Genomic DNA, 26,300 nt, shown 5'->3' on the forward strand with positions numbered 1-26,300 from the left:
TATTGCCTAAATCAAAAACCGTGTTTTTTCTGGTATAAAAATCATTCATGAGTTCGATACTGCAGTGTTTCTTCCCCCTTCAGATAGTTGATTTATTTAAATTTCAAACCATTCGTGATTTTATTAAACAAATGAACAATCAAAAATGGCTATGCGTTGCTAAGAAGGTTATCAGATTATCCTATGCAGAGACTTACGACGTGGACACAGAAATGGGTACAGCGGTTGTAGCTTTGAAGAAATGCGGTCAAATGAAAGCTCTTTTGCGTATTTGCTTGCTTGTTTGCAATGAAATAGATACATCTTGTTTTTCCGTTTTTCTTATCTCTAAGGCACAGAACACATATGTTTCTAACTAGATTCTTCAGTTTGAAAAAAGTTCGTCCATAAAAAATATTCGGCTGGCACAAATTAATTTCATTTCTTCTAAGTCCGCATATCGTTAAGATGTGGAAAATAGAATCATGCCTATTTGGTGTCCGTTGGACATGTTACGTTGTTGTGGGATTTCTGATGCTCCACGGAGTCGACTCGCAAGACACTTATAATGAGGTAAGCATGGTGTGCCTCTTCTTTACTCTGTCCGTGCATCTGTATGTGTGTATGTATGTATATATTTACACGCATAACATGATCTACAGATATGTACATACAACCGTTTAAGTAGGTAGTATTCGCATACACTCCCGTGTTACTGATTTTGAACAGGAATAGTATCAAGGATATAAGAAATGAAAGTACCTGGTCAGTTCATTCATCAATTTATAATTTCTAACCTGATTGTCGCCAGGGATGGGTGTGTCCCTAACACTGTAAACGTATTGGCGTTTTAAACCAAACTAAAGTTATTTTTGTAAACCAGAGAGACGGTTCAACATCCTTTTATGGTTTCAAGAAAAGTCCATTTCAGTAATAAAAAATTTGTCTGCGTCCAATATTTATAATATGCAGTTTTATTATTTCTAAAAGAAATTGAAGAAATGAAAAGGACGGATTCTTTTCTAACTGTGTTCAACGAGATTTGACTCCAAAATGTACGGAATTATTGAGATTATCGAAGGCGGTGAAGAACATCAAAGCAGTTATTAAAAAAATAGACTCACCCATCTAAATATGGCGATCGCGCTACTAAGGAAACCCCGATTGATTCGAAACGCCAAGAAGTCGACAGTGTTAAGGACCCTCTGGTGACAATCAGGTTAGTCAATATAAACCAATGAATGAAATGACTAAGATTTATGCATTTTTTTGTATCTTGATGCCTTTTGTTTCTAAAGTCAGGGCTGTAAACCGCAAACAAACGGGAGCGATGTCTGCACATGCATACATACATACATACATACATACATTATCAGTACAGTACCTTGTATTCGGATCGAGTTTGATAAAGGACGGACATCGCTAAGATCGAGATCCGAAGGGATGAGCGTGATAATATCTTTCCGTTACCAAATAAATGAAATACAACCACACAAACCTCGTTCATTTAGTGCTAATGTGCTTATTATATACCTTAATTAATTAGTATATATTCTACTCTAATAGTACATAACCTGATGAATTAGTATATACCTTAATATATTAGTACATATCCTAATCTATTATCATATACCTTAATCTACTAGTATTAATCTGGTTTTGTTCTTCTTCACAAATTGATATAAAGTTACGTACTAGGCTGTAGATGAATGTTATTTTATTTTGCCAATGAATCGATTGATCTTGATCGATGGACTGATGACTCGAGGAGAGTTTTGCAACTGGAGTGTTTATTAGTTTTATTTTATTGCAAAGATCCTAATCTTGGCAAAAAAACGAAGAAAAGAAAATATCCCACAGATGGAACAGTTCTTTTCTTTTCTTTCATTTTCTATTTAAAAATCCCACTGGATCAGAGAACTGATAGGTTTGTTGTGTAACCTGATTAAGGCATATCAAAATTGTGATTTGCCCATGGCGTATGAATACGCATAATGATCATGCTATTATAGCTATTATACTCTCTAAACGTGGATATGAAATTCTTGGAATATTGCATTTAAAAATAAAAAGTGACAAGAAAACGATTTTCATGCAAAATATTTTTATAAAAATTGACATTTTTATATAAAAAACAACCATACTCAATCCAGGAAATAAATATTATTAAGTTCCATCCTTTGTCGTCTGCTGTCATCTCTGTCAACACTGCTGTTTCCAGTCTCTCCCTCTGGCAAAAGTCAAACACTGCAAATCTGGAAGAAAGAAAGCAATGACATCAGATAAGGAGCAAGATGATGAAGCAACATTTAATCTACTAAACTGTGGGTTAGTTTGAGAGTTTGATAGAGACATGGTGAGACATCTGTAAATGAAAATGATCATTCTGTGTCTAAATGTGAGCTTGTTAGGGAAGACAGATTTGTACACCATGAGCCTGATGATATACTGAAATTTATAGAAAGTAAGCAGAATGTAAACTTTTTAAAAAAGAAACGTTTTGATGTAAGGCTAGTGACATAATTCTTGCAGTCAAAAAATGAATTCAGAAATTTACGTAAGATAAACCCATCTGAATTGGATCAGCACCTGGCTGGTTTTATACTCAGTGTTAGGAGAAAAGATGGATCTGAGTTTGAACCGAACAGCTTAACAAGCATCGTCAGTTCCATTGATTGCCACCCTAAAATCAAGAAATATGCTAGTACAATCATGAGAGGAACATACACAAATTTTGCAGTAACAAGGGAAGCTCTTCACTCTAAGCAAAAGGATTTTAAAATCTATTAGAAAAGGAAATAAATCCAATCGGAGTCAACCGATCACAGACGGAGAAATAAATGCCTTGTATAGTAAAAAAAAAACTAATAGGGATGAAAACACATGAAGCCATTGTTATCACATTGGGGTTTAACAACGCTGTGCATTTTGGTTTGAGGGGAGTGACTGAACATTACAATCTGAAACCGGGGTATGTTACACTAAAGAAAGATGTGAATGGCCTCGAGTATCTTGAATTCAATGAAAGGCAGACAAAAACAAGAACAGGAGACAATGTCAAGGACATCAGGGATATTAATCCTAAGATGTATGAAAACAAAAGCAACAAAGAGAGAGAGATCCACTAACTATCTACAAACGGTATGCTGGGCTAAGACCAGCAGACTTTTGTCAACGTGAAGATCATGTCTATACTGAGCCCAACACTATGCAAATCTCAGCGACAAACCCAAAATGGTTTAGGAAATAATTTGTCGGAATTAACAAACTTGGATGCGTCATGAAAAGAAAAAATTAAAGAAAAGGCAAATATTACAGAGAGAAAGAAATTAACAAACACTAGTTCCCGAAAGTACCTAATTCAGAAGTTAAGAGACAACCCATCCCAACCGATATCATGCAAATTTCAGGCCACAAAATTCTACAGTTTATAAACAGCTAACACTGGTCAACAGTGAAATCATTACTGACTTGAAAAGGCCCTAATCTGTAGTATTTTGGTGTGCCGAACACGAATATAACCGTGAAAAATTTGTATTGGCTCTCGTTTTGAAGATATTCATATACCTCATTTTCTATGTTTCACTGTGTAAATTTCTCCAGTAGGACTGCAGCAACATCCGAAATAATGATGTAACATTGCATAATACCATCATGCTCACATCATCCACAGTTGATTGCATCATTTTCTGATGCAATGCAATACTAATGCCATGCGGCTGCTGAAGTAAGTTGACGTCAGCAGTGTACTATACATGTGTAGGCCTATTATACTAATGCCAGGCGGCTGCTGAAGCTGACGTAAGCAGCGTACTATATAAAGCCCATTCAGATAGGTTCAGCATTTAAAATATTTTAGACGTTGTGCGAGACAGTTCAAGCTACTGTTACATAAAACTTATTATTTTATCCATTTACGTACAATAAAGAACAGTAATGCCTCGAAAGTGTGTTAATACCGCGGACAATTTTTGCTATATTTGTGGGGAAGTGACATTTGCCAACCAGAAGAAAAGTATCAATTCTCAAGTGAAGAAGGCATATCATCTTTACTTCGGATGCAAGGTTGGTGACCAAGACAAGCCTTGGGCTCCGCATATATGCTGTGCTACATGTACAACACAGCTTTCACAGTGGTTGAATTGCAAAAGGTCATCAATGCCGTTTGCAGTCCCAATGGTGTGGAGAGAGCCAAGCAACCACCTAAATGACTGTTACTTCTGCTTGGTTCCTCCTCTTTCCGGCGGAATAACGAAGCGAAAGAAGTCGAGAATAGTCTACCCAAACATTCCGTCTGCATTGAGACCAGTTCCACATGGTGAGGGACTTCCTATTCCAGAACCTCCAGCAGAATATTCTCTTGATTCATCTGACGAAGACAAAGGTGAGTCGACCTGTTCTTCTCCTGGTCCATCAGCATGCAGTGATCCAGATTTTCACTGTGGTGCATCATCAACCCCACACAGAATAACACAGGAAGAACTAAATGACCTGATTCGTGATTTGGACTTATCAAAGAACAAGGCAGAATTGCTAGGATCAAGACTCCAACAATGGAATCTTCTAGAAGAAGATGTCACAATTACTGCATATCGAAAGCGCCACCAGCAATTGGAGCCTTTCTTCAGAAAGGAAAGTAATCTGATATTCTGTTCCGATATTGAGGGCCTCGTGAATGCTTTAAAAATCACTCATGACCCACAAGAATGGAGACTATTTGTGGACTCTTCGAAACTGAGTCTCAAGGCTGTGCTTTTGCACAATGGAAACATTCTTCCATCTATTCCAGTAGCGTATGCTGTCCACATGAAAGAGACATACGATAACTTAAGGCAGCTACTGAATTCCATTGAGTATAACAAGTACAGCTGGCACCTCTGTGGTGATTTGAAGGTAGTTGCCCTTTTAATGGGACTGCAGCAAGGATATACAAAATACATGTGTTTCTTATGCGAGTGGGATAGCCGAGCAAGGGAAATGCACTACATGAGGAAGGAATGGACTCACAGGCAGAATGTAGCCATTGGAGAGAAGAATATCCAACACCCAGCTCTGGTTGAGGCTCAGAAAATCTTGCTACCACCCCTTCACATCAAACTAGGTTTGATGAAGAACTTCGTGAAAGCCATTGACCGGACTTTGCCAGCATTCCGATACCTGCATGAAAAATTCCCTCGACTCAGCGAAGCAAAGATTAAAGAGGGAGTTTTTGTGGGTCCTCAGATTCGAGAGCTTTTCAAAGATGACCGGTTCAACAACTTGCTGGAAGGTGACGCGAAACAAGCATGGAATGCTTTTCGCCTAGTTTCTACAAACTTCCTCGGAAATGTTAGGGCAGAAAACTATAAGGAACTAGTAGAAGACATGTTGATGAAGTATAAGAAACTTGGCTGCAATATGTCTCTAAAGATTCACTTCCTTCATTCCCATTTGGATTTCTTTCCTAGCAACTGTGGTATTGTTAGTGATGAACACGGCGAACGTTTTCATCAAGATATCGCAACAATGGAACAAAGATACCAGGGAAAATGGTCCACTACAATGCTGGCTGACTACTGCTGGACACTCCTCAGAGATGATCCCGAACAGCTGTACAAGAGACAGGCGAAGAAATCTAAGATGTAGTCAATGACTTGATTTTTTATAGCTAGGCTATTACAGTTGACCTTTTACTATTGGAATGCATTTCGTTATGTAAACATTAATTTCTTGCAGATTACAAAAAAACTAGAGCCAATTTTGCAATTTGACTGTCATATTCGTGTTCAGCACATAAAAATTGATAAGAATTGACTAATTTTATTTCAGTAACATGACTTTTGTAAAAATTTGTTGTCCAGTGTAATCAAACATTAGTGACAAACAATAACAGACGTAATCCAATTACCTGAGCATCATCGGCCACCAACTAATGATGCTGTCAAGCCCCGCCCCCACAACAAGGAAATTTCAAATTGCACATCAACATACTAGTATATCAAGTTCACAAACGCATAATATTCAACAGAATCAGATTATCAGCAAACCATTCTACGGGTCAAACATCACCGTACAAAATATGTTTGTTGTGAATCTCCCCCAAAATGTGAACGAGATCCCTAACTGGGTCAACTTCACGGCCACACAGCGGAAACGTAGGAGAATTGTTGAAAGTGATACTGACAGTCAATATGAATAGCGAAATATGGACAGAAGTGATATCAACGAAATTTAGTTAGTGTTAAATTGTTTAATTACCTCTTGTTCCTTCATTATTTTGATGTTTCTGGCTCGAATCGTAGTGTTGCTATAGATGCAAATGACCGCTCAGTTACTGTTCATGAAAAAGAACGCTGCAAATTCAATCAATGTTTGCATGCACATTATTAAAAAAATAGAATATTAACTATCAGCATTGTGTTTTCATTTCATTTAATATTGCTAAAGGAAACATATAGCAATTCATATGAATGAAGTGTACAGGAAATTATGAATGACTACATAACTTCTTGCTTGAGCGTAAATGCGAGGGCGTGTGAAGAGTTCACGCCTCTCAAGTGTACTAATTCTGGCCCACAGTTTTATCTACCATATCCAATGAAAACTTGTATGTGGTATAAATAAGTATGTACGCTGTATCTATGATATACCACTCGTTGTATACATTTTTAATTAAAAGGAAACTCGGCAAGTCTCGTTTAATTTTAATGAAAAATGTATACATCTCGTGGTATATCATTGATACAGTGCACATTTTATATATATATATATATATATATATATATATATATATATATATATATATATATATATATATATATATATAAAGAGAGAGAGAGAGAGAATTTTCCTTTTGAATTATTTTCAGAGGCCGGTGATATTATCCCTCCATATCAGTTCAGACATCAAATATCGCTTTGCCACAACTTTGATTGTCAGTCGTGTGAAGAACCCGCACAAGGTTGCTGAAGAAGTGGTGTTTGACGTCACGCTTCCAAACGAGGCTTTCATCACGGACTTTAAGATGTAAGTGTACCAAGAAAACATATAGAACTTTAATGAAGAGCGAATTTCTACAAAGATGTGGGTTCAGTCATACGTCACGAGCATTTGGATTATTTCTGACATTTTGGTAGATGCTTTACTTCTCACACAATCACAGCACTGAAGCTTAATGACAGAACAAATCAAAAGTACTAAGACAAGGGAAATCAGCAAATATACACTGCTATTGATGCAATGTCTTTTGTGCTTGACGTCATTTTCTTTTGTTGCTAAATGATGCTAATAGTAAAATTACGGATAAATACTTGTTTCTAATCAGAACCATCTCTCAAATAGAAACTCGAGAGGGATTGGCGATAAATGTTTGCCATATATTTTTCTCATAAGCTAGGTTTTGTGGAAAACTGAAGCGCACCAAAGGTGATAAAGGTGCGACTATTTATATCTCCTGTTTTTTTTTAGCCTGAGCAGCTCTGATTATTTCTACCACTGTTACCTACATTTACATCTCAATCTGCTGAGATTTGAAAGCTAACGCAGAATAGCCCAAAGTTGTTCATATGCCAGTCTAGAAGGATTGCCAGATTGCATCAGACTGTGATAACCCTAACATTGATGAATTATATACTTCAAGAGATAAACGTATAAATATAGAACCAGACTGGATTGTGATGGAAAGTCACTCTAATTGGTGACCATTGTCGCTTTGTTTTAAAATTTGTTTGGTCATTAATTATATACTTATTAAATCCCTACAATGAATTCAAAGGCTCACAGAACACACTTAAATGAAATATTAATTTCTAGGTGTCATGGTTTAAGGCAGTATTGCTGTTACCTTGTTCAGTTGCCTCATAGATTCTTTTTTATAACCTGTAATGGACCGAATATGCTGGCGTGAGGAAATCAAAGAGCTGGAGGAAATTTGAGGGCCCAGAGGAAATCAAAGACCTTGAATAGGTGCCCACATACATCATGTGTTGGACACAGAGCTCGAACACGGGGCTATAAGGATGATCTCGTGCCTACTTGGTGCTCTTGTTTTCTACTATCAAAATTGAATCCTGATTTTATATATATATATATATATATATATATATATATATATATATATATATATATATATATATATATTTCACTTTTCTGTCTGTAGTTAATGCAACAGTGTATTCGAAATCTTGAGCGGCTTAATGACAGCATACCACTGTGAAGCACACTGTGGTATCTATAGGTTTAACTTTCGGGTCTACGCTACAGTACACCAAGCTATCTGTACATTTAACTTTTCGATTAGGGGGATAAATGATACGGTGTATATGGAGTACACCAAGCTAACTGTTGTTTTAACGTTCTATTAGGGAGATAGATGGTACAGTGTATCCTGGAGAAATAAAAGAAAAAGAGCAGGCAAAGACACAGTATGAGGCAGCCAGAAGTAGAGGAGAAAGTGCGGCCCATATTAAAGAACGGTAAGGGCTCAACACACACTTGTCTACATGTATATCTATTATCGATAAAACCGTCTCTCCTATGTCTCTCTATCGATCTGCGCCTTTTGTAGTCTCATTTCAGGTTTTTTTCCCCTCATACTGACCTTGGCAAATTTTCGGTATAATCTAATGGGCACACACACACACACACACACACACACACACACCAAAAAAGTTTGAATAATCGATTCCTGATGCAAGCAAACTATCGAAGTTCAGGCAAGCAAACTGAATCCATTCATCCATTGTTCAAGCTCAAGAGTTGCAAGACTCTCAGTAACTTTTTTTCATATTGTTGTTAAAGAATTTTTGCCAGCAGTTACAAAATATGGAGCAAAATTATATAAAAATGTGTGGCTGTTGTAAGGAAACTTGTCTGATGTGAATAGTAATTTGATTTCATATGAAAGAAATAAAGAAGAAAAAGAAACGTAACTTGAATTGTGGAGAAAAAAAATAAAGTTAGGTTGCTGTACGCATAGGCTATTCATTTCTTGAGGCCATTTTGCACAAAAAGGAATCGTTTTTGTTAGTGAAGACCTGTTTTTTTTGTTTATGTCAAATAAATAAAAAATAATTAATTAATTAAATAAAGGCCGAGAGAAACCAATAAATTTGACATCCAAGTCAACGTTGCTGCCGAGAGTAAGGTGACCTTCAACTTGACGTACCAGGAACTTTTGAGACGAAAACGAGGCCTGTATCACCACGTGATTTACATCGATCCGGGTCAACCGGTGGAGGATATGAACGTTCGGATCCACATTCAGGAATCAAGGAAAATTTCTGTGGTCCGAGTACCTGCACTCAGAAATAATATTAATGAAATCCAAGGAATAGGTAACGTATTACAGTTTTCTTTTCTTTTGTCTTTTATGACTCTAATTTTCTACTCTTCATCATTCATACTCTATAAATTTGTATGATACTTCAAATGAAAGATAGTCATTCGTCTAGAGTAGTGATCTATATGAGCCTCATATACTACTTATTTCGTTTTAGGGGAGAATACGGTTGTATGAGAGTAATAAATTTGAATCATATTCTTAAGATATATTGGCGATTATTTTCAGAGGACAGGGGGACAAGGTATGAATTTAGGGAGACATGGGTACAAGGTATGAACTTTGGAACCCTTAAAGTGGACATTACATTTGTTAAGAAGAACAGTTTAAAAATATGAGCATGGACTTATTCCATCCCCATCCTGCTTCTCCTTCATCGGGAGGACATATAAAAGCACTTAGATTCGGTGGCGAGGACTTAAGATTTGGGACATTTTCCTTAATTTGGAATTTCGAGTCGAAATTGAACAACAGTTGAACCTGGTTTATTAAAACCTCTTCATGTTCCTCGGTTTCTTCAGACCATTCTTATGTTACACAAAAGAACAAATTTAGTATAACTAAACTATTTCATACGAATTCATGTTTGCGAGGAGTGTGTGTGTGTGTTTCTGTGTGTGTATCTAAGTGTGTGTGTGTGTGTGCTAGTAGGATTACGTGTTGAGTGGGCTAGTCTGGGTGTGCATGGGCTTGTATAATTGTGAGGTGGGGGAGTCTGAGTCTGTAGATAGTAAATTTCGTAAGGAAATCTGCCAAAGCGACTGAAATTCCGCTGGTGTGGAAAAAATCTATATAATGTTCTGAGTGTTCATCAATTAACTTTACCTTTTCAGTGTGTTCATTCATTACGTGTACCTTTTCAGTGTGCTCATTCATTACGTGTACCTTTTCAGAGTGTTCATTCATTACGTGTACCTTTTCAGAGTGTTCATTCATTACGTGTACCTTTTCAGAGTGTTCATTCATTACGTGTACCTTTTCAGAATGTTCATTCATTACTTGTGCCTTTGCAGAGTGTTCATTCATTACGTGTACCTTTTCAGAGTGTTCCTTCATTACGTGTGCCTTTGCAGAGTGTTCATTCATTACGTGTACCTTTGCATAGAGTGTTCCTTCATTACGTGTACCTTTTCAGAGTGTTCCTTCATTACGTGTGCCTTTGCAGAGTGTTCCTTCATTACGTCTACCTTTTCAGAGTGTTCATTCATTACGTGTACCTTTTCAGAGTGTTCATTCATTACGTGTGCCTTTGCAGAGTGTTCCTTCATTGCGTGTACCTTTTCAGAGTGTTCCTTCATTACGTGTGCCTTTGCAGAGTGCTCCTTCATTAAGTCTACCTTTTCAGAGTGTTCATTCATTACGTGTACCTTTTCAGAGTGTTCATTCATTACGTGTACCTTTTCAGAGTGTTCATTCATTAAGTGTGCCTTTGCAGAGTGTTCCTTCATTACGTGTACCTTTTCAGAGTGTACATTCATTACGTGTTACCTTTTCAGTGTGTTAATTCATTACATAATTGCAATGGCAGTAGGTGATACAGGAAAGTAACATTTCCATTGGTCAGAATGTTACCACGTAATCAAAATGAATTGCGTTCATTTCTGTATGAACTGTAAGGAGAACTACTTTTCCACTTCTATATATAGAGGCACGTGTACAGCATAAGATAAACACTGCCAGTGAAGGCAGACACGAAGTAAGTATTAGAGGAAAACAACATATTTAATTATTTATTTATTTTTTAAATTGAATAAATTTGGCTTTCATTAGTTGAAGGACTGGTATTATGATGACCTTATTACAATCAAGCAGGACAATCCCAAGTGCTATATATAGCTACGTAACAGAAAAAACATCAAACATGTATTACTACGCTCAATTAAGATTTCTATTTTTTAATGATGCAAACAAAATAACATAACGAATAATTGAAATTTCAATTATAAGAGTTTAACGTTGTTTTTTTCTGAGTTTATTGTGGTATAAATTGTCAGTTGAGGACTCACACAGCTTACATAACGCCCTTCGGGCGTTATTTGCTGTGTGAATCGGCAACTGACAGTTTATACCACGATAAACTCAGAAAACGCAACGTTAAACTCTTACGTGTACCTTTTCAGAGTGTTCATTCATTACGTGTGCCTTTGCAGAGTGTTCATTCATTACGTGTACCTTTTCAGACTGTTATTCATTACGTGTACCTTTTCAGTGTGTGCATTCATTACGTGTACCTTTTCAGTGTGTTCATTCATTACGTGTACTTTTTCAGTGTCTTCATTCATTACGTGTACCTTTTCAGAATGTTCATTCATTACGTGTACCTTTTCAGAGTGTTATTCATTACGTGTACCTTTTCAGTGTGTTCATTCATTACATGTACCTTTTCAGAATGTTCATTCATTACGTGTACCTTTTCAGTGTGTTCATTCATTACGTGTACCTTTTCAGTGTGTTCATTCAGTACGTGTACCTTTTCAGAGTGTTCATTCATTACGTGTACCTTTCAGTGTGTTCATTCATTACATATACACTTTCAGTGTGTTCACCCATTACGTTTAGCGTTTCATTGCATTCATCCATTACGTTTACCATTTCAGTGTTTTCATTCATTACGTTTACCGTCGCAGTGTGTTCATCCATTACGTTTACCATTTCAGTGTGTTCATTCAGTACGTGTACCTTTTCAGAGTGTTCATTCATTACGTGTACCTTTCAGTGTGTTCATTCATTACATATACACTTTCAGTGTGTTCACCCATTACGTTTAGCGTTTCATTGCATTCATCCATTACGTTTACCATTTCAGTCTGAGTGCATTTGCAAGTACGATTGTCTGGAGTGAGTGAGTCTGAGTGCATTTGTTGGTAAGATTGTCTGGAGTGGGTGAGTTTGGGTGTGCACAGGATGGTATTTGTATATAGAGTAGGAAAGTCTGTGTGTGCGAAGGCTAGTATAGTTATGAATGGGTGAGTCTGGTTGTGCAGTGGCCGGTATAACTATGTGGAGTGGGCGAGTCTGACTGTGATAAGGCTAGCATAATTATGTGGAGTGAGTAAGTCTGGGTATGCAAAGTCTAGTATAATTATGTGGAGTGGATGGGTCTGGGTGTGCAAAGGCTAGTAGAATTATGTGGAGTGGGTAGGTATGGATATGCACGATCCTTTTTATGGTATGTTTTATATAGGATAATTCTATAATTGTCGTCATAACAAAATAAGAATTTAATAAAATCCCAGATGGTTGGAACGCTTTTCCTATCCCTGTTTCAGATAAATTAGTCCGTTATGTATCTAGTCAGAAACGAATTGTGTTTTTGTCGCTGAGTGGAAAATATCTGGTGTTTAAAAATTGGACGTATTTTTAATATGCAGAGACAAAATCGTAGTTTTGGACCTAATTTGAAAGACAGGAAACAAGACAGGAAACCCTAAAAACATGAAAACCCTGAAGAAATGAAAACCCTAAAGACATAAAAAACGTTCGGATGAACGCGACTTTTTGATTAATAGTTTATATGGATAATGAAGAGTGTGGCTAAAATCAATATTTGAAGGAATAAAATTTAAATTCTTACAAAGTTTAAACGTTCATATCATTAATTTAATCAGTGCATTGTGATTTTATTGTTTTACGGAAATTTTATTTGTTGACATAATGAAATGTTTTTTTTTTTTACAGAACAACCATAAACGCATATTATCTGTAATGTAAAGTTTTTGATGTCTCCTTACTCATACACATCATTATTGATTAGTACCATATTTCCCGAGTTACCGCCGTTTCAGAAGTAAATCCGCCAAAGCGAATGGAGTTCTGCTATTTGTGGAGAATTTTTTTGTTGTAAAGTTTGAGAGTGTGTTCATCCATTATATTTACCGTTTTATTGTGTTTATCCATAACGTGTACCGTTTTTATTGTGTTCATCCTCTACGTTGACCGTTTCAGTGTGTTCACCCATTACGTTTAGCGTTTCATTGCATTCATCCATTACGTTTACCATTTCAGTGTTTTCATTCATTACGTTTACCGTTGCAGTGTGTTCATTAATTACGTTTACCGTTTCAATGTGTTCATCAATTACGTTTACCGTTTCAATGTGTTCATCTATTACGTTTACCGTTTCAATGTGTTCATCAATTACGTTTACCGTTTCAGCTACCAATAACCTCGTTTTGATGACAAGACCTTCTCCTAATACGGCGTTCATTCAGTTTGTTCCCACCATACAGCAACAAATGGACAATGGCCAAAATGGAATATCGGGAAAATTTGTCGTGGAATACGACATAGAAAGGTCACGTGATGCCGGAGAGATACTGGTAAACACACACTATCTTTGATTTAATGCTTTTTAATTTAAAATTTTACATATATTGTTTTTTATTAAAATGTATGGGAAAACGAGACTTTTATTACATTTTATTATCACAAAAGTAATCGGACATGTAACCAGTGTGAGGTGTTATCGTGGTTCCTTTCCACTAAAAGCCACAGTTAGACAAGATCAGTACAGAGTCTAATATAGTTCTGGATTTAATGTCAACAAAATTATAATGTCACTAATAGAACGTAACCACCAACTCTTGTTTGTCGCTAGGTGGCTTGAATATGTAATTTCTAGACTGGTTTTCGGTTTTGTTTTTGTACAGTTTTGCTTAAAAGTAAATACTTTATAATGGAAAAGTGAAACATTCCATGATCACAGCGTCATACTTCTCGTGTTCGCGAGACCTTAGAGAACTAGCAATAGTAAAAAATTTGTGATTTTAAACCCTTCGAAGAAATTATTCTTACGGCTCTATGATCCTAAACTATGTAGCAGAAAGAAGATCCAACGTTTTGTAAAAGTAAGCAAATGAAATTTAATTATCAAAATTGAAGAGAAAGTTTAAGAGAAACTTACAGTATTATTAGTTGAGTCCAAAATAATCCTAAAATGTTCTTGTCAAAATGGTCTAGTTAAGTCCAAAATAACCCAATGTTCCGAATGAATTTTAGATCATCGTATGTACTGTTCTACCAAATGTTTTGATGTTTCAAAATGGCGTTTTGCAGAACAACTTTGAATAATTCATCGTAGTCCCAGAATAATATCTGAGTCAAATGAGCACTTTGTAATTCCAATGAATAATCTAAACAAATATTTCCTCTCAGATAATATCTAAATGCAACATTAAATGCGTAAGCAGATTGATGTTGCAACAAGAACATAGGAACTAAGAATAACTAAATTCTCAAGCTAAACGCAGTTGTATATACGCATAAGTGTTGAAAACTCATTTTGTGCCTATTCGCTACATGACATTTTACAAATATCCCACATTGCAAAAGAACTCACCTGACCTAACCTATACAATAGAAAATAACCTAATTCTTCTAAGAACCCACCTGACTTGACCAGCCAGAGAAATTACGCCAAACTTGTCAACAGGTTTTATTATTATTTTTAATGATCATAAACACCCACCTCAACAACTTTTTATAGATCCTACGCAATTTACATTCTTAATTTGTTATTATAGATGATCATTAAAATTTAGTCATGAACAAAGATTACAAAGAATGTAGATTCAATCACGTATTAGGAGTTACAAAACTACAGATATACACAACACAATACAGAAGAAAATCACAAACAAGGCAATAGCAAACGGGTCCTATAGTACTTAAAGAAACAAGTGGAGCATCACTCTGAAAATTTAAACAAAAATAGTAAAAACAGAGCTATGGGTAATAGGCTATCCACTCATGCATATTGAAGTTAAAGACTTTAGTTCGAATCCGGTTAGAAATGTATAATTCAGTTCTACACAACCATTCATTTTGTTTATAGCATTGTTTGTAATGAGCGAAATGCATGATGGTAAAGAATCAAGATATCTACAGATACAACTGAGTAGTACCTCGGATACGCTTCCCAGCAGCGTATAATGCTGATTGTTCCATCCATTTCTTGGGAAGTGTATCAGCTTTAAAATAAAAATTTGACTGAGTTAATGCTCATGATTGACTCAGAAGCTTTGTCTTGAAGCACTAATTTCGTTTCTGCTACACATACTCTTTGCGAAGGACATCTTGGATTACCTCTGATTCGATAATGAGCATCAGATAAAATAGGCCTTATGCTTAAAACTTTCTTATTAAAATAGTTATGACCACTGGTTTTTACTGTTGACTTTCCCTTTATGCCTTTAACCATACTTTCTGAAGAGGCGATGTGTTTGTCAACAACCATCGAAACGAATATATCATAAAAGTATACTGTCAGATCTCTCTACCTTTCTGTAACAGAAGTGGGTGTTTCACTGTAACAAAAGGGAAGTCTACGCTCTATCTGAGTCACTACAATGATAATGCTAAAGTCGAATGCTCAGAGTGTACCAATTTATTTTAATTTTTTAAAGGTGGTCAATGGGTACTTTGTACACTTCTTCGCTCCGTCTGGTTTCGAACCATTTCCAAATGATGTCCTATTTATTTTGGACGAAAGCGGTTCCATGTTTGGAAGGAAGATTGACCAGGTCAAAGACGCAATGGCCGCCATTCTCTCTGACCTTGGTGAGGATGACCGTATCAATATTATGACCTTTAGTGATGACACTAACTTTTGGAGAAATGAAATGGTTAACTGCACAAAAGAAAATATCTTGGAGGCACAGGAGTTTATTTCTGGAAGAAATGCTGGTGGCCGTAAGTAGAAAAAGTTACTCTCAGACGAAGAAAAAGTACATGAAATTTTCATCATTGTTTTCTCTGACGTCACACTATGTATTAATTTCATTGATAATTAGCCTAGTTGAGTGTAATAACACCGTAAATTGTTGATAGTGCGTATATTTTACCTTGCAACACATAATGTATGCATGTATGTATGTATGCAGGTAGGTAGGTAGGTAGGCTGGTAGGCAGGCAGGCAGACAGGTAGGTAGGTAGATAGGCAGGTAGGCAGGCAGGCAGACAGGTAGGTAGGTAGGTATGTACATGATTTATACGTACATCAGGACAATCATGGCTTTATAATACTGAGTAAGGATAAGAAGACTAGTAGTAGAAATACCGTTCCCAGGCCAGGCGCGATTGTTTCTCCATTTGGGCATAGACTTGATGAAGGTAAAATGTAGCACCGCCTGTTCAGACCGGTATCTACATTGTGATGCTCATCCGGCTGTCATTTAGAGTCAGTTGAATCGAGTGAAATTTTAATCACACCCTCAGTTGGTCAGATTGGCAAGCGATGTGAGGAGCGGCAGGTGAACCGCAAATAATCTAAGGAGATCTCTCGCGCATTGATTACGGACCGAAGGAGAGGAGCTGGCACTCTCGTCGTGTTTGGTGTTCGAGACGGCGTTGTCACTCCACCTGTGCTAGCTCAGTCGAGGGAGCGCTGACATACAGAGGATTGAACGTTGGTTTCAGCGTTGGAACACAATTGTTTTTCCATTTTGTTTACCAGTTATGATCAACAAGTTGTAATTCTATAGCTGCGCCAAGGGGATAAAATAACTTGGTCTCGTCACCCAAATGCGGGAGGTTTTATGTGTCGTGTCGCGTCCAATCACCTTTCTAACCAACAGGTACTCCTTTCAGAGCGGCGTCCACATCCTAAACGACTTCCTCCGCATGCTCTTCTTGCCTGATACACTCGTTTAAATATATATGCCGAGCGATGTTCTTCTTTGGCATTCCATCTGGTTCGTTTGTAAAACCTCGGGTGGGATATTGTGCCGCTACCGTTCAAGGTCCTTGCCTTACTTGCCAAAGGTTGAGAAAAAGAAGTTTAAATCGGCAAAGGTGGGGACATTAACAAACGTTCCTCCGATTACCTCTGCGATTTCGACCATGATGCGGTTTACATTATGTTGATCGTTAAGGTTCTTTGTTGTATCAGTGAGTCCAAAGAACGAGCATTGTGATAACCACATCATTAGTCCCGTCTTCAAAACCTGGCGGCCTCATTTTTAGCAGGCGTTTAACGGCCATTGTGTAACCGACCCCAAGCTCGGCGACCACAAATCAGTTTCATAGTTCTTTCCATAGGAAGACGGAGTTGACATTATATTGGGCTTGCACAGAAATTATTCCATGTCAAATAGATCGGGCTACTTTCTATCAGATTACGTCTGCTGAACTGGCAGGGCTGATCGGGCCTATAGTTTGCCGACATGTTTGGTGATTCAACATTTGAAAAGAACAAAATCAGCTGGGACCGTTACAGCAGCAACCCAGGCACAAATGCTAGTATCACCTTCTAGCTTGACCTATGGGGTGTACGCTACCGTCACGAGCAATTTTCGTCTGGCTGATATTCGTGCTTGGCTGACTGCTTTATTACCGTTTTAACCAGAGCTCTGCCTCACTTTTCTATGACTCCTCTGGCCTTGCTCATCTTCGCCGGATTTTTGTTTGGCGTTTGGCTGAACCGGTTCACGTGAGGCAACGCAGCTACTTGGAACCAGACTGGTAAGACTTGCTTGTAGGTTATACCACTTGCCATCACTGGCACCAGAAACAGACAAAATTTGAATTAACAACTTGCCTATACTCTTGATAGAGATACATGGGACTCTTTTAAGGTAAAATGCCAGTTTGTCAGGGTCGTTGATGAGTACAATCGTACAGACTGCCGCGGTATACAGACTCAGAGTCGAGGAGTCAGTGGAGGCTGTCATCTTGCTTCCAAGCTCTGCTTAGTACAGGGCTTGCAGTCTGGCAAGTTCATTATTGCTGAAGGTGTCAATGTCGTCTGATATCAGCTGATGGCCTAGGAAATATTCAAGTCCTATTTGGTGTGCCCAAACCACTGAGGGCGCAACTCTGACAGCTTTTGAAGTCCCGGACACGTCAACTAGCGGGCGGCCTAAATGCAAAAGGCCCCAAGTAGCTCATCTATATACACTAACTGCAATACCAAACACTGCTACCTTTGCAATATTTCACAGACTACCTCAAACTAGCTGGGTTGCAAAAAATAAAGGACGTAAACAGTATGATTGCCTGGCGTTGGGTATTAACATCAACGCAAAGAGGTCCGGCGTCTTCATACGTTGCAGAGGGTACGACATAAATAGTAAGCAACTGGTGGCTTGGTTTTTGTAAGTAATTTGGCATAGCTCTCGCTCTTCATAAAGACGTGTGCGACAGACCAGTCTCAGCCGGCAAACTACCGTTACAGCGGTGCTTGTCGGAGGGCCAAAGAACGTTTTAATCGCCACAAACATCGGTGATATCAAGGAAGGAAATTTTGTAGCCCAAGATACTTATGCTGACCTTTTAAACGGTCGAGCGACCCATGTTGTTCATATCCGTTCCCTTTGCGTAAGGTGGTTCGATCTTTATCTCCCATTACGGTCAACTTATAGACCAGCCTCGTTGTTCCCGGGAGAAATACGTCTTCATCGCCAAGGTTTGGAGAGATCAACAGGTGAAGTTGTTTTTTTTTTCTTTCGGTCCTGCTAATTTTGTTCGTAATCTCTAACGGCGAAAGTTAGCCATTGGTGCCGAGAACTCTACGTATAGAATGGTCAAGATTGCTGCAATATAGCGAAATGTTGCTTTTAAAAATGAACGTCCACTGATGCCTTGTATTCGAACCGGCAGTCTTTTAGTCGTTTATGAAAGGTATAACGCTAGCAGTAGTCTGTCCTGGCCACCTGGGAGAGTCCAGGTGTCATTAAGATGATTGAGTTTAACGACCCTCGAATGGTCAACAACACGGAGGTGGTAACCGCCGCGATTGAAAAGTTGTGGTATGAGATATATAGAGATGAGTTTATAAGATGCTCAAAATGACTTGCGCCTGCAGCCTGTCAGCAACCTTTTCTTCGGGGTGAATTGTTTTAGGACACAGCCAGTGTCTGAAGACTTTAGAATCCTAAATGGCATTTTAACCTCATGGCATTAAATTGTCTCTGAAGTACATAAAATCTCAATCTTGCAAAAGTACCATTTATCGGACGTCCACGATTATTCGCCATCAGAAAAGGTTTCTGTAGCAGAACAAACAAGAAGAGATGTTAAACCACACAGAACCAAGTAGAGACGACCTGTACACCATGGACGACATCGAACAAGCACGTTGAGGCGATGAGGAGCCTGTGTCATTATCTAAGTAGGAGCTAGTCCCAGATTAGCCTAACGGCATACAAGAATGGATTAAAAATGCCCCCCAAAAAAACATCAGACGGGCTAGTCGCCCTGTCTTGCTTGATCAACTCCCTGCTGACGTTAAATTATTTGCCAATCAGCCTGTATGACTCCAGTTTGGACGATGGCCGAATCTAGTAAAATGTAGCTGCTTAATGTGATCACCATTCCATCTGTCCACTCCAACGGATATGATCTGAGAGTATACGCCCCTTTATCTTTTCGTATCCAGGCAGAAGATACTCCCATACTCCACCAAAAAGTCGTTATTGTTCTTCAGAGAAACGCATGTCCTGCCCTTTCGTTGCCATCCTATAGCTACTGAGGCCCGCGTACTTGGTATCATTGTTGCAGAGCAAAATGGCAAAAGGGCTGACAGGTTGGGAAGCAGCCGCTTTTTGGAACTCATATTCATTTTGGGTTGAGTCTAAATGTTTCTTAATTTACTCAGTTGCCTTTCCGGAATAAAGTTGATTTAACGCCGCTTCCGAGGCCGATGTTTTACCGAGTTGATTTTAAATTAAAATGTTTCTGTAGTGGCATAATCGATATGATCCTTGCACTAAACAAAACTCTAGTTGGACCAGTGATTATAAAGCCGGCTATACAAAATGGGACGGATTCTTGACTGGCAATGTGAGAATTTTCATTCCGAACGCGGTCTCACTACATCTCTGATAACCTAGTCACCAGTCTGTTTGCCGTTTCGGTTGATATGATATCACTTTATTCAGACCTCGTCATTCTGTCAGACGGCTGCTATGTTGTCCATTGTGCGCTACAGTCTTTAAATTGTTCTACAACGACACAACATAAATGGTCTCACTGCTGATTCCCGAAACGACGAAACTGGAATAACTAGACTCGGCAGCACCAATAGGGATTCAGGAATTTTGACTCCACGAACTTGAAGGGCTTTTTCTTAATGAAGCCGACCAGCGCCGAGTCTTGTACAAAAAATATCATAAAGTCGCTAATGTAAATGACGGAAAGCAGTTGTCGTCAGTGCATGCGTCAGCCTGCTCAGCACCATTGTTGCGGCTCTTATCTCTGTAGTTCTCTGTAGCTCTCAAGGAAGCCTCCCTCGGCCCTGGTGTAATTTCAATGGTCGGCAGTCACGTTCGCAAGCGACTACAGCTAAATGAGGATAAGTACTTCCAAATACCAATTCTTGCCGAGTCCAAAAACAACTACATTAACAACCTCCGCAACAACTCCGTAGACAGAGGAAGAGTTTCCTCGAATCATTGAAGAGTGCGAAATATATATATATATATATATATATATATATATATATATATATATATATATATATATATATATACAAGCGGCTTTCGTTAAAGCCTACCAATTGGTTGAGTTGAAAATAGAGAACGTCATCTTGTTATCATGCTGACCCATCGAAGCTCTCACGCTCCCAACAGCGTCAAGAAGCCACCGAGCCACAAGTATAACATCATTAACTAACGATGAGGTAACTAGCGGAACCCAAACACGCACGGCCTCAACCTCAAAACACTTAGTGCATATATTTTTGCAAGTAGATTTACCGATTCAGTCTAATCACTGGCAATTTTAAGCATCACCCAACGAAACGTCCAATAAGCGAACAGGCAGACATAAGAACGAGAAACTAATGCAGAAGTAAAATCCAACACCGCAACTCACACAGTAAATCCGTCAACGGTAAATGAAAATACCTCTAAGCGAACACAACTAAGTTCGGCAACAGGTATTGTAGCCCTGTCCACGCATAACGAAATTTATTCTCAGAAGTTGTCGAACTTGCTATTTGTAATATAACAATCGCTGAAATACTGACCCTATGTGGCAACGGCAAAATACGAGTAGCTTATAAACATTCCTTTCAAAGCACCATAGAACTCGTTTATTGATATGACGTTCTCATTTCCCAAAGGAGAGTTAACCAAATTTTGAACGCCCGAGTATGTGGGTACCACGACAGCATGCTTTGCAGCAGAATGAAGCACCTATACAAGGTGGGCAAACCAAATTATTCCCTCTGGACCGGTATCGGCTGGCAGTCGGCGGAGTTTAGTTTTATTTATTTCACGAAATCACGCCGTAAAGAGCGGTGCTCATGTTATCTTGGTTGAACATACGCAAAAAGCCCTAAACCGGCGTGAAAACGCAAAACAATACAAGAAAAGGCATACAAGAAAAGATAATGCAACGAAAGTTCAAACTTCGTTAAGTCCGAATGCCTAAGAGTCGCATTTCCAAGTTACCTCTTACAATACGCAAGAGAACGAAATGGGAATATGCAACAATAACTAACGACGATAATAAGTAAAGTAACCAGCGAGTTATGCACTAACATTATGAGTATCCTTAATTTTACCATACAGATCAAATTGGGCCAAACCACTCCTCGCATCTTTTTCCAGTATAAGAAAATAATCGGTTTACTCGAGTCTTATCCTTAACAGTAAAATCTTGTATTTGAATCACTAATTCTCTTCTTTTTGTTCATTAATGCAAAACATCATGTGAGTTTATTTACTGAATTTGTCCCTCCTTAGAATGCATCCATTCCTGGTGACCATAGAACCTCAACTGCCCTCGTACAGTACTCAGCAGTTCGGGTTCCACGCTATGCACGTGATATAAGTAGAATGACCAATGTAGACCCTGATATGCTGTCCCAGTAGAGATCTTCTTCTATAGGGTTCGGACTCGGATAAGCATTACACATGAGCAATATATCTTTATATATCTATATATATATACATTTTTTTTTCAGTCACAAACATCAACAAGGCCTTGTTAGATGGCATCAAACATTTATTGCAGTTAGATGTATCTGAGTTTCGAACTCCAATGATTGTCTTTCTAACGGACGGGGATGCAACAATGGGTGAAACTAATTCAGAGAGAATTATGGAAAATATCGAAAACGAAAAGGAAAGGGGAATCATTCCAATTTTTACTCTTGCCTTTGGGCAAGACGCTGATTATGATCTTCTGAAAAGTATATCTTCACGAAACTACGGAGTTGCACGAAAAATTTACGAAGCATCGGATGCTAACTTACAAATAACGGGGTTTTACGAGGAAATATCGGCAGCTCTTATGACTGATTTAGTATTCGAGTATCTAGAAGGATCCGTTGATAACGCCACTGTTACGAAAAGTCATTTTAAACGCTACTTCGATGGTTCAGAGATGGCTGTGGCAGGAAAAATGGCAGAAAAAGAAACAAAAACTGTCCCTTTACAAGTTATTGGTAACAGCATAGAGGGCATCACTGTTCTGAACTTTGATTCTGATATTCTGGAGTTTAGAGACTTTATAAACATGACGACTCAGGCTTCCATTGAAAATATAACAGAAAAAATGTGGGCCTATTTAACCATCAAGCAATTTATGGAGAAAATGGACGAAGCTGGTTCTGCTGCCGAGAAAGAGTCTCTTAGAGCGTCAGCTTTGGCAATGTCGTTGAAGGTAAGATATTGTATTCAAGTACTGTATTTTTGGTGTTAGCTTGTACCTTTCTCGCAACCAAATGTATATAACTATTCGCTGGTAAGTTTATTTAGATGGATCAGCGCAAACTGAATTGTCAGTACAATAAACACGTACCTACGCCCTTGAAATTATAGATCGGTGGATCAGCGTAGACTCTGGCTTGGTTTGATCTGCATGATCTGATTCTACAGTTGAAATTATAGATAGAAGACTGAGCTTTAACTCTCATCTGGTCTTCTAGATAGAACGATCAACGTAGACTCTAATCTGATCTTTAAGTATATTGTGAAGTAGAACTGGTGTTTGCTTAATTATATAATGATGGGTCAGCGTAGACTCTGACCTGATCTGTCAGTATACTATATGTCAGCAGATCTTGATCTAAACTTTGCTGGAAAATATAAATAGAAGGATCAGGGTTAACTCTGATCTGAACTGTCTGTACAGTGTGTACCGGGAGACATATGCCTACACGCTTGAAATTATAAATCGGTGGGTCAGCGTAGACTGATCTGATCTGCCAGAAGATCTGAGTCTACGCTATTGGCTTGAAATTATAGATAGAGGGTTGACTCAGATCAGATTTGTCGGTGGAATATGTGCCGATAGATGAAAGCATGGATAAGATAGATCAACATAGACTATCTTACCTTATTGTGTATGAGCAGATCTGCGGTCTAAGCTGTTCGCTCAATTATAGATAGAAGAATCATGGTCGGCTCCCATCTTATGCTTGATTAAAATAGGTGGCGGAAAATTGTTGTGGCTTGAAATTAACGAGTAAAGCATCAGCTTGGAATCTGGTCTGATGTGTTAGCACAATATTTTCAGGTCATAGCTGTTCACCTGATATAATAAATAGATGTGAGATATTGTATTTTTCTATTCTTCCCCGCACCAAATAAAAACATAAAGTGGTTTAATGCTAGAATTACTACATTGTGGAGACGTGTTTCTCGGGAAAGAGAAACATTAACTGTTTTGTTGTAAAAACCAAAGCAAACTTCTTTACAACTCGTGTACCACACTACTTTACTCGACAGAAATACACATACGAACACAAAAAAAATAATAATAATAAGAAATTGATGTAGCAAGTTTTGTTTCAATACCAGATCATTGCACAAGGATGTGAGACAAGGGCGGTAGTCTGGGCGTGAGTATGGAGCGAGATCTGTCAAGTTGCTGATGTTTGCCTGGTACAATATTAATGAATATAATGCCACATAAAGATATTCGTCATACAGCAGATTTCGTTCCACTTTCCAAAGTACTAATTGACAATTTAGGATTTCGAATTTGTGTGCCATACCAAATTGTACTTCTCCGTATATATCAACCTATTTAAATTTTAACATGGTCAGATATGTATTTGGGGGGGGGGTGGTCGGGGGTGGGATGAAAGAGTATAGATATGACTCAGGTTTTTAGTATACAGTAGAAATCAATCAATAAATAAAAAAATGAATATATTAATTTATCTGTCAATCTTCGTGCATGCCTAACTGCCTGTCTGTATATTTATTTGTGGTTTGTATATATGTTTCAGTATAAATTTGTTACTCCCCTAACGTCCATGGTCGTGTCGAAGCCAGAGACTCCAGGCGATACAACAAACAATCTGGATTATTCAGCAATATATGAGGATGTCACGAAATCAAAGTCTTTTCAAGGTACGTATCCTCAGATAACCCTGTACGTAAAATATGACTATATAATTTTTGTTTGCTACAGTTTGTTTATTTTTTATTGCAATTTTTATTTTCTCATAAATAGGAAACGTCCCGTTCCTGCACTCGAGGCCATATCTTGGAATGGCACATGTGTTGGCAGTCAGATATCACTCGTTACTTCCAACTTATACATCTCACGGTAAGTCATATAGTTTCACTGTGCATACACTCCCATTACATATATAAAACGGAGTGTATATATATATATATATATATATATATATATATATATATATATATATATATATATATATATGCATATATATATATACATATATACATGGTTTTATTCAGCTACTCAGACCTTTAGGCAAGTATATACTCAAAACCTTATATTAAATTATTATTTTCACTTTCAATGTAATTTGATATCCAATTTAGATATGTCATGTGAAAAACAATTATTGTGTCCTAAAGGATGTGATGGTATGATCTATAGAGTAGGGCTATGTCACTTCTTTCTGTCCCACCCCAAGTATAATTATCCCTTTATTCCCCCCCCCCCCCATGGAGCAATGTGTTAATCTAAATTCGATTTGTAAAAAAATAACCACATTATGATACTTAATGGATTGAAATATCTATCACAGAATCCTCAAGATGACTTTACACACACACCACTGATGTACTCTTGGAGGAGTTGCATCACTTTACACATGCAAGCACCATTGATCCACACAAAGAGGAGTTGGTTGCATGATCTTACACACACACACACACACACACACACAAACACCACTGATGTACACCTAGAGTAGTTGCATGACATTACACATACACACACCACTGATGTACACCAATATGAGTTGCATAACATTACACATACACACATCACTGATGAACACCTAGAGTAGTTGCATGACATTACACATACACACACCACTGATATACACCATTACGTGTTGTATAACATTGCAAGTAATAATACTAATAATAATAATGAGGACTTTGTATAGCGCCTAATCTTTAGAAGCTCTAAGCGCTTTATAACATAAGACAACACCTATAAGATAAAAAACATATAATGATATAATTACAAAAACAAACACCATGAAATTAGAAAACATAAAAATCATGCTGAGAATACTTAAGGTAGGAAACATTATTAGGTGTTTAAGTTTGTTCTTGCAGTCGAAATAAGTGAGTTCTGAGAGCATTCTTGAATGGGATCACTGTGTCTTTGTATCTAAGTTCAGTGGGCAATTCATTCCACGTTGCTGGGCCCTGGCATGAAAAAAACGCTGTCCATATGACTTTGCTCTCATAGTGGGAATAATGAGTTAACGATTGTCAGAAGAGGAACGTAAGTATCTCGCTGGTGTGTACACATGGGTGAGGTCGGATAGGTATGTTGGACTGGAGTCCGTCAGTGAAACGTAGCTCAGAGAACATATGTTGTGTTTGATTCTGAATGGAATGGATAGCCAATGTAGGGTACAGAGCAGCGGGGAGGTGTTCTCTGATCGTGGTACTATAAGTATGATCCGAGCAGCTGTGTTTTGATCTTTTTGAAGTTTCTGGAGTAGATATTGAGATGATCCAGACGGAATTGAGTTACAATTGTCCAGTCTTGAAAGTGCTAATGAACACACGAGTGTTTTAGTGGCATCAACTGAAAGATATTTGCGAACTGAGCT

The 26,300-nt window shown here is 37.9% G+C and overlaps 1 protein-coding gene across 8 annotated transcripts in view; it reads left to right on the forward strand.

Moving 5' to 3' along the window:
* The first annotated feature begins 312 nt into the window (after window positions 1-312).
* Window positions 313-26,300, forward strand: part of LOC149803951 (inter-alpha-trypsin inhibitor heavy chain H3-like) — a 118,942-nt gene continuing 92,954 nt past the window's right edge. For 4 of the 8 annotated variants that reach the window (XM_089953773.1, XM_089953776.1, XM_089953775.1 and 1 more), the window contains exons 1-9: window positions 328-552; window positions 6,827-6,984; window positions 8,322-8,432; window positions 9,049-9,293; window positions 13,454-13,617; window positions 15,703-15,988; window positions 22,206-22,906; window positions 24,480-24,603; window positions 24,707-24,802. In XM_089953773.1, the coding sequence (XP_089809899.1) occupies window positions 448-552; window positions 6,827-6,984; window positions 8,322-8,432; window positions 9,049-9,293; window positions 13,454-13,617; window positions 15,703-15,988; window positions 22,206-22,906; window positions 24,480-24,603; window positions 24,707-24,802 (1,990 nt within the window). In that variant the 5' untranslated portion in view covers window positions 328-447. Of the gene's footprint in view, window positions 553-6,826; window positions 6,985-8,321; window positions 8,433-9,048; window positions 9,294-13,453; window positions 13,618-15,702; window positions 15,989-22,205; window positions 22,907-24,479; window positions 24,604-24,706; window positions 24,803-26,300 lie in introns of all 8 variants that reach the window. The other 4 variants (XM_089953774.1, XM_089953777.1, XM_089953779.1 and 1 more) reach the window with 2 other exon arrangements.

The sequence above is a fragment of the Sinohyriopsis cumingii genome, chromosome 3 (assembly GCF_028554795.1).
Source record: "Sinohyriopsis cumingii isolate HCF-2022 chromosome 3, ASM2855479v2, whole genome shotgun sequence".
NCBI classification, from domain to species: Eukaryota; Metazoa; Mollusca; class Bivalvia; order Unionida; family Unionidae; genus Sinohyriopsis; species Sinohyriopsis cumingii.